Raw genomic sequence first — 19,682 nt, forward strand, 5'->3', positions numbered from 1 at the left:
TACTTGTTGGGCTAGTCCATGAAGTTAAAAATCATGACAACTTTCATTCCTATTTCAATTCGGCAGTTTATATACCAGATACTTCAAAGACACAAATTTTCCACTTTGCTTTTTGAAGTTTATAAATCCAATTTTTTATAAGCTGAATTATATATTTAGTAATGTAGTAAGTAATGGAAGAATGCTAAACTTATTTTAATGTCCCATAAACCTATGTATGTTTTGTTTATGTCTGCCCCCTCTTAAAGCCACATGGAGACAAGGGCTTGTCACACTAGCTGAGGCTGTCTAATGGGTTTTCTCTGTCTCACATTTCTATAGTTGTGTCTTAACTTAAAATTATAAACTTTTCAGATTCAGAAGATTTTGTTGTTGTTGTTGTTCTCTCCCTGCCCAGGAAACTAGAATCTTGGTGAGGACTCTTTTGTACTACTGTACTGGGAGGAGGTATATTTTTGACTGATGTCAACTGTATGCTTCGCATACAAGTATTGATAAATATGCCTACACCCATGAAACCCTCACATTTTGGCATTGTTCTACTTAGAGTTTCTGCCACAGTGCCTTTCCCTCTGTCTAAATTCTAAGTTGAGAGGAGCAAATAAAGCAACAGCAGCCATAAACACAAAATGCAATGCATATGCTAAAATATTCAGCAGTTCTTTACAGATGAAAAATCATTTGCTATTTATAAATGTGTATACATATTGATGTACAGTAACTCAGAGTTTATTTCTTGGCCTCTATGATGTTTACAGTTATTTCACAATGTTTTGACTCCTCCAGGAGGGATCATGAAATTGCTTTTTTTTTCCATAAGCAAATACAGACACTGAAAGCTCTCTAAAAGTCAAAATGTTCCTGAAGGAATTCCAAACAGTACTGAAGAAAGTAATAAACTTGCCAGTTTAAATTTCATTACCTTTATAGACAAGTGACTTTTTAAAAGGTGAATACAAACGACACAACATTTTTGTATCCGTTTTCCCACCACAGTTATAAAAAGAAATTATATTTTTCTTAACTGTCAGCTTTCTGGCTGCGCAATGGCAAATTGCACTGTCTGTTTCATTGAAAAGATCTGGTATATATTATAGAAATAGTCTCAAAATTTCTTCTTAATTTTATTACAGTTTTAATTTTGGTTGTCCTTGATTAATAATGAAATGCTCTCTTTTAAAAAAAGAGAAAGGTCTCCCATATATTATGTGAAAGGCTAAATAATGCCAAGACTGCCTAATTTGAAGAGGATTCTGCATCTTTGGCAGCTGATATGGGTTTTACTGTGATGTGTGGTTCCATAGCTGAGTGCAATGTGCTCTGCATAATAGCTAATGTAGAAAGACCTTCCAGTGTCAGGTGAACATTTGCAAAAGTTGATGTTCTTTCTCCCAACATTTTGCACTAAAATACTGTGATACTGATCTGTCCATTCCTGTCACCTACAACTTCAGTGAACTTGTGAAGGAATTATTCCTCCATCTACACTACATCTCCACTTTGATCTGTGCTTTGCTCTACAAATGCTCCATGCTTCCCCTATCTCACTATGTCATGGCAAGATTTCTGTGTGCCTCACAAGTCCCTCTTCCCCTCTCTTCCCTCTGTAAGATGCTTATTGTCTCTGTTGGATCATCCCATGTCTCTTATATCTTTCTCCTGAGATGTTTTTGTCACCTGTCATGCTTCTTCATGTAAATGGTTGGCATTTTAAAATTCTTTGGATATACAAAGCTCTTAAAATGCTGTTATGCCAGAAGATGGGTTTTTCAGATATTAATTCACATTTGATATAATGATGAGGACCTACCTGATGGACATTGCTGTCTTATCAGGGTACCAGGAGCATTGTATCCCCTTGTATTCCACCTCCCATTTCCCTCACCCACCTTGGCATTTTCACACATCTCAAAGAGTTCTGATGACTGAAGCTTGGGAACATAATTCTCAAGTGCTGGACCAAGATAGTAAACACAAAGTGAAATTATAGAAACTTTATGGCATTAAGTCCCATCTTGCTGAAAAGTACTGAATGTCCTTGATTTAACTGTTTCTAATGAAAGTATCTTAGAGATTTCTATTCCTATGTGACAGATATTAATATGGGATTTTCTATACTATAAATATAGCAACATTATGTTTTCCAACAACCCTGATTGTTCCAACCTTCTTTAATTTCTCTGTCTGTGCATTTATTAAAAGACTGTGTTACCTAACAGGAATAAGAGCTTTCTTTAGGATATTTTAAAGATACTCAAGAGTATGATAGAATGATAGTGCAGCCTCTTGCATAAAGTCTTTCATGAAGGAGTTACCTAATTTGCTCACATTGTGACTTCTATGGTTTGAACATGGATCTGACATATTGATGTAGTGGTTTTTACGCTCCACATTTATCTTTCACAATCATATATATCCCTGCATCTAATGTACTGTATTGGTATTTTTGTTACTTCCTAGAGTTTTAAACAATGAGTCAAGCTGATGAAGGAAGTTCCACTGACACAGAACTGGCAACTGAGAATGAGTCACCCACCTATGTGCTGACTCCAGCAGCTCCTAGCCAGGAGGAGGCACCCACTGACCTAACAGCAAGTCCTGCGTTTCAGTGCTTAGATGAGGTACCATGTGCCCCAGATTTCTCTGTCTGTAACAGTACAAAGTAATTATTTTGAGGTGTATCTTTTGCTGTTAATAATTTTGCTGTTAATATAGACTATCTATATCATCCCCGTTTCTTTGATTTTTTTTTCTGAGTGGTAAGAAAATTTTGTGAAGCAGTGTCATATTCTTGCTGAGGATGCTGTGCTTGATAGAGAATCATGTTATTTTTTTCAGTGATTATGGCCTTAAGGGGAATGAGAATACAGAGGTTTTGGTTTTGTAGTATTCTATCTGTAGAAGTAATTGCATCATGATTTTTTAAAAGGCTCTGTAGCTGCAGGAAAAATTGCAGGTAAGTGGTTCCAGAGGCACTATTAATTGATGATGGTGATAGAAGAGACCTTTTGGAGCTCAGTTTCTTTTATGATTTTTTCGTGTTAAGGAGTCTTTCAGAATACTAAAAGTATTTTAAAATTTTAAATATCAAATATATATCAAATGGAATCCTTAAAATGTAAGGCCAGAAGAGTCATTAAGAGATAATCTAACCCAAATTTGGCACTGAAGTAGATTTCTGCAGATATTTGTCTAATTTGTTCTTAAATCTTTATTTGGTGGAGATAGCTCTTTAGATATCCTTTTCCAGAACGACCCAATTGCCAGGGTTTTATAAAAAGTTTTCCCTAGATCCCAGTTTAATTTTCCTTTGTACTGAATAATGAAGCTTTCTTCTTGTCTTTCCCACATTAAAAAGGTAGACCAGCCAATTTCTGTCCTCTTTATAATAAAAATGTACATCTCTCTCTTGTATCCTTATCAGGCTTTGTTCATACTTCATGCTTTTCTTGAAGTTCTTAACTAAAGTTGCTTTGCCTTGGACTCTTTTCATTTTGGATTTGTCAGGTCAGTTTGCTACCCTGGCGCTCATTTTCTGCCTACAATCTAAGGTCAGGAGTAAGGACATGGCAAGAATTTGTCATGAAGGGGAAAATCGGACTGGACCTTTCCTATCCTGCTATTAGATCATACTGAACATAGTTTGAAGCTGCTGCTTTCAGTCCAGTGCCAGTGTATGAGGAGCCCACAGCTTCCAGTACTGTTGCAGCACAAACCCCCTTTATTCTCAGTTCAAGGCTGCAGTAAAAGTGCCTCCATGCTCCTTCTAAACTGTATTCTGAATTTCTGCTTTGTTTTCCTTATTTTTAATCATGGTGAAAACTAATTTGTCTAGACTTACTCTAGAAAATTATTAGATTATTGGCCTGATTTTTTTCTCAAAAAAGTCTTTCAGAAGAGGTTATTCTATATATCAAATTTAAAGCTAACTTGTTTAACACTGATAACATTGTAAACCATTAATGGCAAATACAGGGAAAACTTAGTATTTAGAGTTGTTCCCAACACAAGAAAAAACATGCTGTGGAAAAACAAAGTAAGAAATTTACTTAATATTTCATAAGTTAGGTCTTCTGGTCATTTTGTCGATTTCTAGAAGAGAACTATGACTCATTTATTTTACCATAATTTTTTAACAGTTTGCACTTATATTTTACTGGTGAGTTTGGCTTTTCATCACTTATTCACATTTCTTCTCTTCCACTGACGTATTTGTTTTCTTCTGTTGAACTTTATACATAATTCAGGGATAAATATATGACTTTGGTCACCATAGAGGTTTCTTGCATTGATGCTGGCTTCAACTATTTGGAATAGCTTTCAGGATTTTTCCACAGAAGCTGAATTGTATCACATTATCTCAGTTTCACTGGCTGGTCATTTATGCCTGCGCAGCATGTACTTATCAGAAGGGACACCTTTTGTTATTTTAAGATTTCTTTAAAAACAGATATATGCCCTCTTCTCATCAAGCCAGTCTTGTTTTTCTCATGTAAGCAGCAGATACTCAAACATACAAAGAGCAAGAATTAAAATGTGTACACTGTCTCTCCTTTATTTTTTAATAAAACCTTAATAGTAACATTGTTTAGCTTTGTAGGTTAGGTAGAAATATTGAAAACTTGACAGAGTTCAAACAAAAGTCACCCAATTCATCATGACTTCTTTTCACCAAGTGTTTTTATTTATTAACAAGTTGACATCTCCTGTTCTGTTGGTTAGGGTACTGCCATACATTCACAAAATGACCTTTCCACTTCATTTAGCCTTTGTTGTTATGTCTTTGTAATAAAGATCTGTGCTCCAACAGTTTTAATTTAATTTCTTGAATTGTGAATCTTTCCTCATATCTTGTTTACTTCTAGTATTAGAAATAAGTCAGCCTGCATCTCTTAATAACTTTCATTGAAAACTACATAGTCTAGTACCTGTGTGATGAAAAAAATATATTTAATAAATGCCACATTAAGATGCAATAAATTATGCTCATTTTATTTGGATTTTTGTGCATTATTTGCCATGTATATATAATCTGATTCTTAAAGGACAGCAAAAACTGTATTGAATTTTGTCATACAAGTACATTGTTTAAATTTAAACAGCCATTAATTTTATTAAATATATATTTAGTAGTAGTTAGCTTCAACAAAATTATCTAAAATTGTATTCAGCCTTTGCCTGCAAATTTATAATTTTTTGCAACAGATGGTAATATAATACATTTAACCTCTCCCTTTATCCTTATAACATCCTTGCTGCAACAATGCTGTTACTGCTAAAGCAGCAGAGGACAAACTGAAACTGTCATTTGAATAGAAAAAGCAACCAAACATGGCATGAAACTGGATTGAATTCTCAAAAAGACAAGATTATGCAGAATGAAAATAAAAAAAGACCAGTTAACAAATTGCCTCCTGCCCATTCTCTTCATTTTTGTCCCCACAATTTTTTTGCTTCACCATATCGTACAGTAGCATTTTTTTCCCCTCTGGCCACTCAAGCTGTGTTTTACTTTCCTCCACCTGATCCAGTTTTAATGGGAACATAAATAAATAAAACATTATTTGTCATAACAATGTTGTTGATGTTTAGACACAAAAAAAGACTCCTACTCTATACATCTTCCTAACCTGATAGTGAATCAAACAAAAAAAACTCCAAAGAGAAATCAAATGGTGGGTATCTTTTCCAACTTTGAGGTGTTTTTACTCAAGACAATGTCTTGTGCTTTCGCTTTCTTTTGTTGGTTTGTTTTTAGGCTAGAAAAGTAGTTCAGTCAAATGTATACATCCATTTTTAAAACCATACCCAAAAAATGATTCTGCAACATTTATCTTGCATGCCTTTGCAGTGGACACTCAGAAGCAGCAGAAATTGTTCTGCAGAATATTGCACTTATGAATGAAAAGTGCTTTGCAGTTTTCCAGATCCAGTGAGTGGGTGCCTTGTTTGGAAGGTACCACAATAATCCCTTCCTGCTAACAGACATAATCCATTTATTTGCTAAATCTGAACATGCAGAAGAATAAACTCCTCTGGGAGATTTTCCTGACTGGTCTATTGCAAACTGTTGCACTCTATATCCTATAAAATGATCAGTGCCCCCTATCTGATACCAGCACCAAATCTTTCTTTTGTGCTACTTTTTTTGATGGAAATTGTCTCTATCATGCTACATTTCTTCATCTCTGATGTCCAAGTGTCCTATTGCCATCAAGAAGCAGAGAGGACCTTTCATGAATATTTTTCATTACTATTTTGAAGCTCAGAGTCTTTCTGAGATTAGTGAATTTATAGTCCTGACTGCCAAAAGTGGTTGAACTGCTAATAAAGATGCTAACCAAAATCTTAATTCTAGTGGAAACAAAGAGCAAAATCTCAATGTTTATGAAGAAGTCAACTGTATGACAAATAATTCTCAAGAAAATTTTGTTTCTGATTATCTGATGCTGATTCATGTCTATCTGCTATATGTAAGAACTTTAATGTCAAAGAATGATGCATGTGTTTGAACGTTGTATGAGGGGAGAAAGGTACTTCTCATTTTTCTCCTTTTTCTCATTTGTGCTGCAGAAAAGAAGAGGAAGTCACATAAAGGTTGACTACAACTTTCAAATACGAATACTAAGAATCAATATTTCACATAATTCTTCAGTGACATAGAGATATCTAACAATATCATTCTAGAAATTAGAGTTGCTTTCAATTTCTTTTGGTAACAAACTGGTTTTTATTTCTCTCCTAACTTAGGTTAAATGGTGGGTATAAAGAAGTTTCCTTTAAAAAAAAAAGTTTATTTATCTTGAAATGAAAAGTTTCCTAGAAAATCTACCTTGGTAGATTTAGATAGCCCTTCTTTTTTTTTTCTTCTTTTTTTTTTTTTTTTTTTTTACATAATCACCATTTTAATTTCTGTCTCTGTACACATTCTGTAATGTGCTTTCTCTTATTATAAAGTATGATCATCACTATATTTTTGCATGGTAACTATAGCAGTACATAATTTTAGTACTCACCACATATGTATGTGCTCTATCAAAGACATAAAAATCTTGACGCAGCTTAGTATGTTGAAAGCAAACAACATTTTTAAACTTAAGCTGATCCTGGCATGCTCCACACAACAAGCTTCAAAGGCTCCTGGCCCAACAAAAAAGCATATAAATATGTTGGCACAGACAGCTGAGACAGATGTTGTCTCCACCTCCATGCACAGGAATCTGACTGCTAATTAAATAAACCTTTTTGACTTTGTTGAAAAGGTCACTTGGGAAGTCGGCTACAGCTGATAATATGTCTGTAAGCTAGAGTATGTTTTTTTGCAACAGCTTCCAGCAAGTAGGAAATAGTTTGTATTGTGATTATTAAAGCAAATCATTGTTGCAACAGGAAAGTTGATTGTTCCTAAAAAAGCTGTAGAGGAATTGGGTGAATTTACAGGTGCCTTCAAACGGCAGTTATGGGAACAGAGCAGGTGTAACATGCTCTTTTTATGGAGAGGTTCTTTTTACCACTAGCAGGTAACATTGTGAGGAAACAGGGCCAGGAAGTGGTTGGGTGTGTTTGAACTAGGCAGATGGTATTTCTGTTCATTTCTGAAAAGCCTGTTTGAGAGTATTTATGATGTCTTGTTTTTCTATGCTGTTATAAAGTCAAGTGTGCAGATTTCATACCATACAGAGGAACTAGAGCTCTCTAGTGTGAGACTAAGGGAAGAAATAACCTTTAAGTGTAACATCTTCTTGCATTTTGGCCTTTCCTCAGCCGTTTCTGATACTTATGAGACTTGACAAGTATATTGCTATATTGTTTTCCAAAGCTATCTCTTCCTGTTTTCTCACCTAAAATAAATATTTGAGACAAGGCAAAATTGTACTAAAAATTGGGTCTACCTGGCCTTGTAGGTCAGCACAGCCATGTGATGAGGAAGCCAGAGCAATGTTAACCAATCACACATTCAATAAAAACTTCAGTCATGGAGAATCATCTGTTACACACATGAGGTTATTTTAAATGTTAAAAAGGGGATTCCTGGTTTACTTATTCAAAACACCTGTGTCCAAATACTCCTGAATAAACAGAGCCTTTAATATGTGCATGAGAAAGAATCCTTGTATTTGGATTTAGCATATGGAGGTTAAACTGCAGAGTGAAGTGGAAAGGCTTTTGTACTCTGTCTGAAGAAAGGCATGAGAATTTCTGTTTCTCAAAGTGCATCCTGCTTTTCCATAAAAATCATTCACTCCATGTAATTGCTAAAAAGTGAGTAAAGCCAACTATTATTTTGTACAGTGTAATTTTAAATGATGGCGTACTGTTCCTGCCGAAGTGTAGCCTTAATTAAACTTCCAGTTTGTCTTGAACATAATCAGGTAATTTGGGTTCTTTTTTCCCATTATTATTTTCCAAATGGACTACACTTTTACTGAGATCAGAAAAAGCTGATGAATGAGGACTTAAAAAATAATATTGCTTTCATAATTTCCATGTTCTCATGACTGTGTGAAGGTTGGACTTGACATACAATCTTAAAATTTTGTTCTTTGTTTCTGATTACCATTGAGTGTGACAGCCAAATTAACTTCTGGCAGAAGAACTATAACTCCATAAATGTTTAATTAGAGCAGTGAATGAAAGAGATCAATTTAGTATGGGAAATGTTTGCATCTAGCAGGGCCTATAGATGGTCTTGCTCAGCCATTTCTCTTTAAAACTTATGTCAATGTCTTCATGCCCATGTGTACCATTTTATCTTTTTTTCCTGAAAGAAAAAGAACACCAAAAAAATCGAAAAATATTTTAATATATTTACATCTCTGTTCTTTCTAGGCCAGTTTTTAATTATATTCTCTTCTTCTTTTTTTTTTTTTTTCTCTGTGAAAATTCAAGTTGCATCCTTCCTACTTTGGTTTTCCCATGACATATAAATTATAGAAGCTAGGTAAATTTGGCACTTTTGTTTGATTTTGATTTAATTTGTCAACAGGGGTCTGGGTAGGGATTGGCAACCATCTTAAGTGATTTTCCAAATAAACACATAAAAGTAATTTTTTCCCCACCAATTTGTCAAACTACATATTGTTTTCAACTCATTCCAAGTTTGACTGCAGTCTTTCCCAATAAACACAATTGAGGAAACAGGTATTTGCATTTAAAAGGGAAGGAAAAAGCACCAGTGCTTTCAAACCTTCTTTTCATTTCTTCTCTGGTTTGTTTGGTTTTTTTTTTTTTTTTTTAGTTTTGGTTTGGTTTTGTTTAAGCAATGTGTAGAAAGCCAAGACATTACAGTCTGCTTGGCTGATCACATTGAACGGATGGGCTTGTGCCTTTATATTTTGGAAACAAGCCATTGGAATTTTGCTAGCAAACCCACTGTTAGTACTTTTTTCCACTAAAGTTCACCATTTCAATATTATCAGGATTAAAACCACAAGTGTCTTCATATGCTAATCAGTGTTACATAAATATTTTCCATAGATTGAAAGACATGTTTTGAATTATTAAACTTTAGGCATAGATCAAGGGCTTTTTCTTTGTATAAAAGATTGTGTGATTTAATTTGGGGTATATATTTGTATTTGTATTCACATGCTTTGATGACTCTTGTGTGTGATCTGAAAGGTCAAAACATTGGTTTGCTTCTTATCTTTCATGTTAAAGGTAGAGGTTGTGTAAATTCTTCATTGGGCAATTACTCTTTCCTCTTCCAAAATATGAATAGTTACAAAAAATATCTGAGATATTTCAGCCTTTGGTATTGTCTGGCGGCTGAATGGTCATAAAACAGATCTCTAAGGAACTATAATTACTAGCAATTACTCTCTTGGCATGTCACATAGTCATCTGTGTTGGTTATTGGTGTTTTCTTACTGCTTCAATTTTTACAGAAAATCAATAAAATTATTTATGAGAATTTTTAATAGTCCTTATGTACATCTATAACAGTAGTACAGCTTTAACAGTGGAACATTCTTATTTTATCACACCAAGAAAAAATAAGTAATGTTTGCAACAAGTAGATGGAGTTACACTTTGTAAAACTAGTACACATTGACAGAGATTCAGTTACAACAGTTCCAGGCAGGTAATAATCAGATTTCTGTAACAGCATTACACTTTATTTTTTGCTTTTTGTTTTTAAAGACATGAGACAAAGCTTTTGCAGGTGATTTTAGTCACATTTGCTTATTCTGTTAACATTTCTGTGTTTTACAAAGTTTCCTTTAAACAAGATTTAAAAAGGACAATTTCTCTTCTTACAACTTAGTAGTAAAAAGACATTTTCAAGTGGAAGCTTGTAGATACTGTAAGTCACACTTAGCTAGTTACCGTATAATGAATAGGAGCAAATTGTGCATTTCATGCAAAATGATTAAATATAATCATATGTAATTAGATATTTGCTCTTCTAACCAATACTTTATCAGTTGCTTTTTTTGTTTTGTTTAGCCAACTATTTTTATCCCAAAATAAATATTCTATAGCTTCAAAACACAAAGATGATACATCTTGCTGTTAAAACTTTTCATCGCTCTTTAAAATTGAAATATAATAAACCAAATTACATTTGAACTATTCTTCAAAGTATTTACTTCTTTTAAATATATATTAATATTTTACAATTTAGCTATTGCCAGTGTTCTTCATTTGCATAACTTATAACCATAATAATTTTGTTGTAAACTTAAAAAAACAGTAGAGATCATATTTATAAAGTATTGGGTCAGATGTATACTTGTATTCTTTTTTGTTATGTCTCTTTTAATCAAAAAAGCTATGCCAACAATGACCACACGTAATTGATAAAGAAATAGAGTCTTTGTGTAGTTTTTCTGCATCTCAGGACTGGTGTAAGCAAGATAGTAGAATAGCTTCTTGCTAAGATAAATTGCATCTCCACTCAATGTTGGTCACTATCTTTATAGAGACATGGTCTAGATGTGTGGAGTCAAATTTGTGCTCACTATCTGCAGTGTGAGATTTAATAAAAGTATCTCTAATTTTAAATTCTTGCACTATTTGACAATTTGACTTTTTTATTTGTTATATATCTTTGATCATATATTCTCTTTTTTGCATAGAATTGACAGTAGGTTTTTATGTTTCTGTGCCTACAAAACGTGTAGTCTACAAACAGGGAGAACAGTCTTATGTTACAAAACATTTATAATTTCTTTTTTAGTTTTAGGGTCTAATGATATCTAGATTGAGAAGTTTTTAATGAGAGCCTAAGTGTCTACAAGAGCATCTTGTAACATTTGACTTACCTAAAGGATTCAGGAGAAAACAAAATGGCACTGGAAACTCTCTGTATGTATTTAGAGGCATTAATGCAAAGAATATGGATTCTTATTGATGTGTCTTCCTCCTACCTGTCTACCTGCCTGCATAAATGTGCAATAAGCTACATAACATAAATGTGCATAAGCTCCTTTCTCCTACAAATGACAAATAGGACCTTGAGCTTGAATGGAGGAACCAAACAGAGCAAGAATGTTGTTCAATACAAGCTCTCTCCATGTGTAGATGTGACACCTCGAGACATGGCTTAGTGTGGACTTGGCAGTTCTGTGTTAACAGTTGGACTCAATGATCTTAAAGGTCTTTTCCAAATGAAATTATTCTATGATTTTATAATTATTTCCTCTGCTTTTAGTAAATTCTTCTACCAACTTCTACCAACTTGAAATATCTTTGATAATGGGATGAAATTTGAGGAATAATCTTCATTTTCTGTTTTCTTCAAGGCCTTTTTTTGTGTCTTTGGGCAAACCATGTGGCCCTCTGTTCTTTAAATAATAATTTTTTTGTACTTTTCCTAATTTATATTGATATTGCTGTGGTATACCTTTGAAGTTATGAAGAATAGATGATAGGAAAATAATGTTTTGGAGAAACTAGGTTTTTCCCCAAGTGTTGACAAATTTATATTAGTTACACCTCTGAATTATTTTCAGGTTAAAATGTAGGTATTCATTCAGACAAAACTTGTGGAAGACAATATAAAAGTTTTAAATCATAAAATGTGGTATATCACAGTCAGTAAAAGCACCAAAAGCAATGTTTAGAATATTTACATAACAAAACCAAGACCTAACTGGTGTTAAGTTTTAGCAATAGCTATTCAGGTATTTTAATGCTGGTTTTAATACATTATATGGGTCAAACTGTCTCTAAAAATATTACGTGGAAGTATGTTGTTTTGTCTAGAACAATCTTTTGCCAAACATAACTGAATACTTGATTTTTGAGTACAATACTGAGTAAGTACAATTTTGAGTGCAATCCAATGCAAACTAGCTAAGAAAAATGTGTAGAATTACTGCACAAAACTTCTGGGTCTGATCATGATTTTTACTGATTTAAAGGGTTGCCTATATCCAGTGGGAATATCATCAGAAATACCATGCCACGTACCCCAGAAAATGCCATTGCGAACACCTTTGTATTTCTTGTGGTAGTACTTGCCGTTGAGATTGGCTGACAAGCAGGCATCAAACCACCAGCCAGAGCTGTAGTAGGCGCCACAGTTTCCCGAGGGATACCTGTCATTGTCCTTGTCTGGGGTTGTAAAGAACTTTTGGTCGTGGTTGTAGTGCCTGCTGTAGTGGAGGGCATCTCCTGCGGTGCCGCTGTAGCCGTGGACGCTGAGACGGTACTTGAGGTACTCGTTGGCCACGTAGAAGTGGTTGTATTTGGCATATTCTCTGATCCCATTGAAATCTTCGAGATCAATTCTCAGTTGCATTTCCTGGCTCCTTGTCAGGAGGTGAATTTTGTCATTGCCTAGCCAGAACTCCCTGCTGAGGTTTCCAAAGCCATGTTTGTAGTCATTCCAGGTTCTGTTGAAGTTAGTGCTGCCATCCTGACGCCGTTGCAGCACTGTCCAGCCACCTCCTTGTGTTTGCATGTCACAGTAAACTTCAAAGCTCTCGTTTCTGGGATCAGGGCTAATCCTGTAGATTCCATTACTCCTTCTCCCTGCTGTGTAATGGTCAGCACAGTCTCTCTGCATTATTTGTATAACTGGTGAAAGAACAAGTAGTGTTAGAATAAATATAATTTCAATTTTAAAATATAAAAAACATTTACCCAGACTGATATGGCATACAGAACTTGCATTGGAGAGACCTTTACATTGCAAGTAGTGTTGCAACAATTTCAGTTCTAGGGAAAAGCACCTTTTCCATCAGATTTACTTTACAACAGGTGTCACGAGCTAAACTACATTTTTAAATCAAAATGCCTGATATAAAGGCATTTTGATTATTTGCTTTCCTTTTTGTCCTTTTGTCTATTCTATCCTTTCATTATCTCATGTAAATTCAACCTGATTTCTTCAGTCCATATTTCTAATGCTTGGTGTGTACACACTTGCTGCTTTTTGTATTTAAATGTATAGCTTCACAACCTGCCTACAATTTACAGCTCCATCTGGCAGTATGTCAGAGAGCTTTGTCCCTGTGGGAATGATGTTAACCTGGCTATTATTAAGTAAGCATCATTTGATAGAGAACATAACATCATTAGCAATGCTTTGTGTGTTAATGTTGACTGTACTTTAGGAAGCAGGAAAAAAGTAATAAAATTGTCACATCTGTTGTAATTGTGTGAGTCCTAGAAAGATGAAGGTGATGGTGTTTTCCTGTGTATGTGGCATCACTGGCTTTACAGAAAAGAAGAATGTTAGCATCTACTGTTAACAGTACCTTTTTCCCACCAATGGGTGATGTGTTTTATTCAGAAGAAAAATACCCCCAGGTTTTTTCTCCAGAGTGAAAATCCATTTTTGATCCACAATGTCATCCAGTAATTTCATTCTGTTCAACAGCATGGTATTAAAATTCCATATTCTTAAAAGATATGGAGAACTCTCAGAAGTTCTCAGTTAAGAGTCAAAACCATAATGTTCATTCCTATTGCATATTTGAATGCATGGGTATTTTCATTTTCAGATTCTGTTGTGATTTTTCCTAGAAAATTTGAGCAAACTCAAATTGAAAGGGAGGAGTGATCTCAGGCTACAGCAAGGATTAAGTCTCAGAACTTCTTTGCCAGAAAACTGGACATTTATGAAACCACAAAATATAGGAGTCAAAGGCTTTAAAGCCAAATCTAAATCCACAATAACTTCTCACTTATTTCATGGAATGTTGGGTAAAATCTTTGGTGGACTGAAGTTCAGAGCAGTTATTAACAGAGAATATACATTTCAGATAAAATGCTTATATGATCCAATTCAACTCCTGTTTAAATAAAGTTTTACTATTACTTTCAGTGGATGCAGGAATGGCTCCTGAATGGGAAAAAGTTGTAGCTGTTTTCCTTGCTAGCTTTCATAAGCTAGCTTCATTTGCTGCTACAAATGCTTTCAGCATGTTTTTGTAAAATATAATGAATATCTACATGATCATGTGCCCTGAACACTACCCAGCAATTCAGTAAATGTGAGGAATATCAAAAATTAATTTAGTCTGTTTTGAAGTACTGTACTTGAATGTACATTATTAATATAACAAAAAATGCATTGCCCATTGTTAATATAACAAAAAATTACTCTTTCTTTTTGTGAATGTTTTGTATCTAAATGAACATAATTTATTTGTAGTGATTTTTATCTGATTTGATTACTGATATAGTAAGAGCATGACTTTTATTATTACTTATTTGCTCTTTTCAAAGAAGAGTACTTTCAAGAATTTTAGCTGCACATACACTGTACACTTGCAGATCGTTCTATTTTCAATATGTGTAGATAGAAGGAATTTTTTTTAATCTTGGATGCTGAGCAAGAGACGAAGATTGTAATGCAGCCTGCTCTTTCTCTGTTTTGTCTCTCAAGAGCTTTATCTTCTTAAGTTTGATAGCTAAGTGGTAGAATACACTGACAATCTAGGGAACAATTCTTGTTTTCAAGGATTCCTATATGTAATATAAAAACTTCATGACTTTAAGAAAAACTCTCAATCTTGCCTTAATAACAGCAAACATTAGAAAGAGAGCATTGGTTCTATTCCTTTATAAGGAGAACTAAATGGTAAAAGAAAAAAAGTGATTTTTTTCAGTGACAACACCTGTTTTCTGTTTTATACTGCTTATATATTAAATTAATGCAAAGGGTTTAGTGTTAAAATGATGATACATATGTTACCCAGTCGAGAAGTGCTGTTAGTAAGTTTTTTTTAGCTGAGCCTTTCAGATGTTTGCTGTGATAAGAAAATTATTTTATTATCAATTAAAAATGAAGCGTTTTGCTAGATTCACTTGATGCTTGATGATGTCTTGCACCCCATTTCAGACTATCTTCAGTTTTGCAGTGAGAAAAAATAAAACGGCAGTTTTCTAAGGCACACCTAGAAAAAATTTAACCCTTCCCATCCAAGGAGAAAATATGTGTAGGTCACTGATGTTTCATGTCTCTAATGAAGGGTATTATGGTGTAAAATAATGTTAATTTTTCATGTTTATTTATTAAATTGCAAGAAATTGTCCTTTAAAAATTAATGTTTCAAATCACTAAATGAAGTCCAATCCTAGGAGGGACTGAACACCTGCAGCTCTCAGTAACCCTCTAGTGGCTGTTGAAATGTTTTACAGAAGTATAAATAAACACTAAGAGAGCAGATACTTGTGAAGTTAATAACACAGCTATTTGGGTAAAATATAATTTAAATTGTTTACCTAATACTAATGAAATTAACTGAAAGCTTATACAGGCACTAAGAATTAACAGATTACATACCAGGTCTTGCTTGCATTGCTGGGCACTTAGAAGAACATTTGTTATCCAGGTTGTTCACAGCAAATGTCAAATTTGCAACTTTGCTGTCAACGTAATGTTCCACATTGTTCATGTTTATGAGGCTCAGCTTCTCTAAACGACCCTGCAGTGTCTGAATCTGGCTCTTTGCATTTTTTAAGCTGGTTGCCATTCTGTTAACTTTGCTTTGCAGTTCCTGTACTCTGTTATCTTGGCTTTCACTGTTTTCTGCAGTGTTGGGTAGCAGGAATTCATTACTTCTGTCTCTTTCCTGGTTGTCATCTGCTTGCAGCTTGCAATCTTGGCAGCATTTTTTCAGCTTGTTTACTGATTCTTTAAGGGTCTGTACTTCTTTGAGAGTCTTCTCAAGCAGTTTGAATTCTTTGGGTATCTGGATGGTCATCGGAGGCAAATTTATCTGATAAGGACAATCCTCTCCTTCATCACATTTCCGATTAGTTTTGAGCTTTATGGGACAAGTCTCAGTAAGTTTTGCTTCTTTAGCATTCTCTTCCTCTTCTAAAATAACTGCAAAAACATTTGTTAAAGCAAGGAGAGTTGACTTCAGCAAGACTATGTAAATGAGGAGCTTCATCTTCACCGAGAAACTAGCAGTATGAGGAAGTATACAGAAGTGGAACAACTTTATAAGGGCAGCTCGAAGCCTGTGAGTTATCAGACAGCCTACACTGTTCTCAGAAATGGGTGGGAGTGCTTGCATCACGAGTGATTAATAGCAGAGCAAAGTTAGGTAGTGCTTGCAAGAGTAGCACATTTCAGTGAGTATTTCTGACTCAGAGCTAGTGTATGTAAGCCAAATGATGAAATGCATGTGTACTGGTAAATTATGCAGTTTAATTTAATTCCTTGTTGTACATGGATTTTCTTTTTTTGAAAAAAAAAACAGGTAGAGAAAGTGAAAACCAGCCCTTTTCCCAGTTTGAGGTTTATCACAGCAATAGTTTTCCTGACAGTCAGTCTCCTTTCCCTAATTTATTTTTAACATAATAAATATATTAATATAAATTATTTAAAACCCCAGACGTTGAAACACACATATAGTTTTGGTTTCCAAACATTTTTCAGTATAGAGTCACAAATTCAGGAGAATGAACAGCACTTTCTTCTTACTATTTCACCTAGCCCACCTTAAAATAGTTATCTGGAATATTCATTATCTCTATGGCACATCACAGTTTACATTCACTATTATCTGATTTTGGGTACTTCTTACTGAGCCTTTTTAAGTGAAGGGAAGTGAACTTAAGACAGTTTCCCCTTTGATGCATGAGATCCTACTTGTTAGACTAATTGTACAGGAAACCCAAAGAAAATCCTGATGTTCTGATTAATGTCCCAAATTCTAAATTTAAAGTGAGGCAGAGACCTAGGGAAGGAATTCTCTTCTGTTAGAAGTATTGATCTTTCTTTTATTGTGCCTCATATCAACTTTGAGAGTTAATCATATACTTTACATGACTGATTGCTCCAAATGAAATACTTCTCCAGGTGACAATTGTAATTTTCATTCAACAGCCACCTTTGCCATTCTCATGTGATACCTGTACAGTTTTAATGATCTATGTAATTTTCCTTGTGTGTCAAAACAAGGTTACGTGGATATATATTTTTGCATTCATAGCTCAGTCAAGAGTCAAATAACTTGCATGAGTAAAGGGTATTTACACCAGTTCTTGTCTAATTAGTCCAATATGAACCATTTCTTTCCATAAGCCCTATTTGAAATTACTCATAACACAGATTAAACATTAAGCAGACATTAGTCACACATATAATCTGCAAGTTCATGATCTCTGTAATGTTACTAGCTATTATACACACCACATGCTTATATTGATAGTACAGGAAGGAGGCTTGGTAAAAAAAAACCTACTTGTCTAACCCCTGCAACAATTCCTTCAGATTCCTGTATAGCACAAAAGTTTAGGCACTTTCTTATGAGACAGGTTTTGAATGTATCTTTCTTGTATTCTACATGAACATCCCAGAACCTGCCATGATGCTTTTAGTTATGTGACAAAACTGTATCTAGCCCTTTCTGATCATGATAGTTCCCCAGCAATGAGGTGAAAGCCACCCCCTGCCATTCAGGTGTAAGATACTGACATAACTTTGGTTTTATCAAAACTGAAATGTTTGTAAAAGATAAAATGTATTATTTTAATTTGCAATTAAAATTTCTACATTTCTGATTTGATTAACAGGATGCTAATTTTTTACTGTATCAGTCTAAAATCAGGTATTTCTGAAGCCTTGTTCTTGTATATAGCTGCTACTATCAAATGGAGAAAAGCTATACCAGCCTCTTTGGAGGGGCTTTAGAAATAGAATAGAATTTTTAAGTCCTTGTTATTTGGGAAGCCACATTCCCACCACCCTCTTGTTTGTTCAGTTTACAATTAACTCTGCTATCTGCTTTGTGACTTTGAAATGGAAAAACTGTTCTGTATCAGTAAAATTAATAATAATTATCTTTGATAGACCACATTCTATGATTTACCTTGAAATATTTAAATATATAACAAATATTGTTGTGATTGATGATTGCTGTGCTACATTGAAAGCCTAAATTATCTTTAGAATTTTGTAACATTTAGAAGAGCAGAAATTTTTGCCCATACCGAATGTAAAAAGAAAGTTCAGACAGTTAGGTGAAGAATCTGAGCTTTTCAGACATCTCTGTCCTGAGACATCCATTCCTTAATCCCATATCCATCTTCCTTTTGGGATATTTTCTTCCTCCTTTGGATGAGACTTCAGTAATCTTCAGTTGCTCTATTATCCTCCTGATTTCATTCCTGGTGTGATGTTCCGCTCCTAAGCTGTCACCAGTCTGCTTGGAGTCCAGAAGATACATTTCTCCTCCAGTCTGTATGCTTCTCCTACCTGGAGCACTCTTGTAATTGACTACTGGCCTTTCTTCCTGTTCTGTCAGGGAGTGTCCATTCCCAACAATTTGTCACATCTCTTTTCTTTCTTCAGGAACCCAAAATAGTATGACATAGCATTTTTTCATGTTTCATGTCTCTTATCCTTCTTGGAATAAATGAAGCAAAGTTTTAAATCTGAGTTTTTCAGCAAAGAGGAAGGACACTGAGTAGTCTTAAGCTGTAAAGTGCTGATGCACTTTAACTAATGGCAGAAATATTGGACCAGCTTAAAACTAAGACCTGCTGTTTGTTTATAAACAAAATTTCTTCCCAGATGGGGTTTCTCTAGATGTAGAGTGTTCTGCATAATACTTAAAACTTCAAATTAGTTTAGCAATCACAAGCCACAAAAGCCAATCTTTTTCAACTTTGAAAGGATCTAACTGAATAACAGCTGATGACTGGAACTGAGACTTTTCTGCTAAGGTCTTTGCTTTTTACTTAAAGCTAATTTTCTTGTAGCTTTTAATCTCTTTTAGTCTACTTTTAAGGAATCTATTTTTTTTTTCCTGTGGACTGAGGAGTTATCTTTATCATACAGACATTTTCCTAAAGATAAAGAAAATAATTGACAGCTCAAGATACTCTGAAATTCTACTGAAGATTTTAATTTTATTCACAGAACTTCCCAGTGATTACAAGTTAAAAGAAGTGATATATCTTGTTTTATTAGACTTGTCTAAGATTGTTTATCCAATGTTTATCAAAACAAGCATGAACCATTTCCCATGAATTTTTAGAGTAAGGTTTTTTCTTTCTCTGGCAGATAATGGAATGTAGGTCAAACAGAAAGCAACTAAGTTATGACTGAAGGCAGATGTTAATTAAACTAGTGACTATGGCAATCTAAAACACAACAGCTTGGCATCTGTTTGATTTCTGACTTTGTTCTGGGAGTCACATCTCCTGCAGAAGAATTGCTGCAAAATATCCGGGTTTGTCTAAGCAGTTCAAATCATTGATGTGTACAA

The 19,682-nt window shown here is 34.3% G+C and overlaps 2 protein-coding genes across 4 annotated transcripts in view; one reads left to right on the forward strand and one right to left on the reverse strand.

The window, feature by feature from the left end:
- Positions 1–19,682, forward strand: part of CCDC146 (coiled-coil domain containing 146) — an 85,856-nt gene that overhangs the window by 4,010 nt on the left and 62,164 nt on the right. For all 3 annotated transcript variants that reach the window (XR_008430874.1, XM_053942370.1, XM_053942369.1), the window contains exon 2: positions 2,461–2,621. Coding sequence is in view for 2 of the 3 variants with exons in the window: in XM_053942370.1 (XP_053798345.1) it covers positions 2,472–2,621 (150 nt within the window). In the remaining variant the exon portion in view is untranslated. The remainder of the gene's footprint in view (positions 1–2,460; positions 2,622–19,682) is intronic.
- Positions 10,097–16,481, reverse strand: FGL2 (fibrinogen like 2). The gene is made up of 2 exons (XM_053942374.1): positions 15,743–16,481; positions 10,097–13,026 (listed from the first exon to the last, which is right to left on the reverse strand). Exons 1-2 carry the CDS (start codon positions 16,479–16,481, stop codon positions 12,320–12,322), a joined length of 1,446 nt encoding a protein of 481 aa, XP_053798349.1. The 3' UTR covers positions 10,097–12,319.

Source organism: Vidua chalybeata, chromosome 5 (assembly GCF_026979565.1).
Source record: "Vidua chalybeata isolate OUT-0048 chromosome 5, bVidCha1 merged haplotype, whole genome shotgun sequence".
Classification (NCBI taxonomy): domain Eukaryota; kingdom Metazoa; phylum Chordata; class Aves; order Passeriformes; family Viduidae; genus Vidua; species Vidua chalybeata.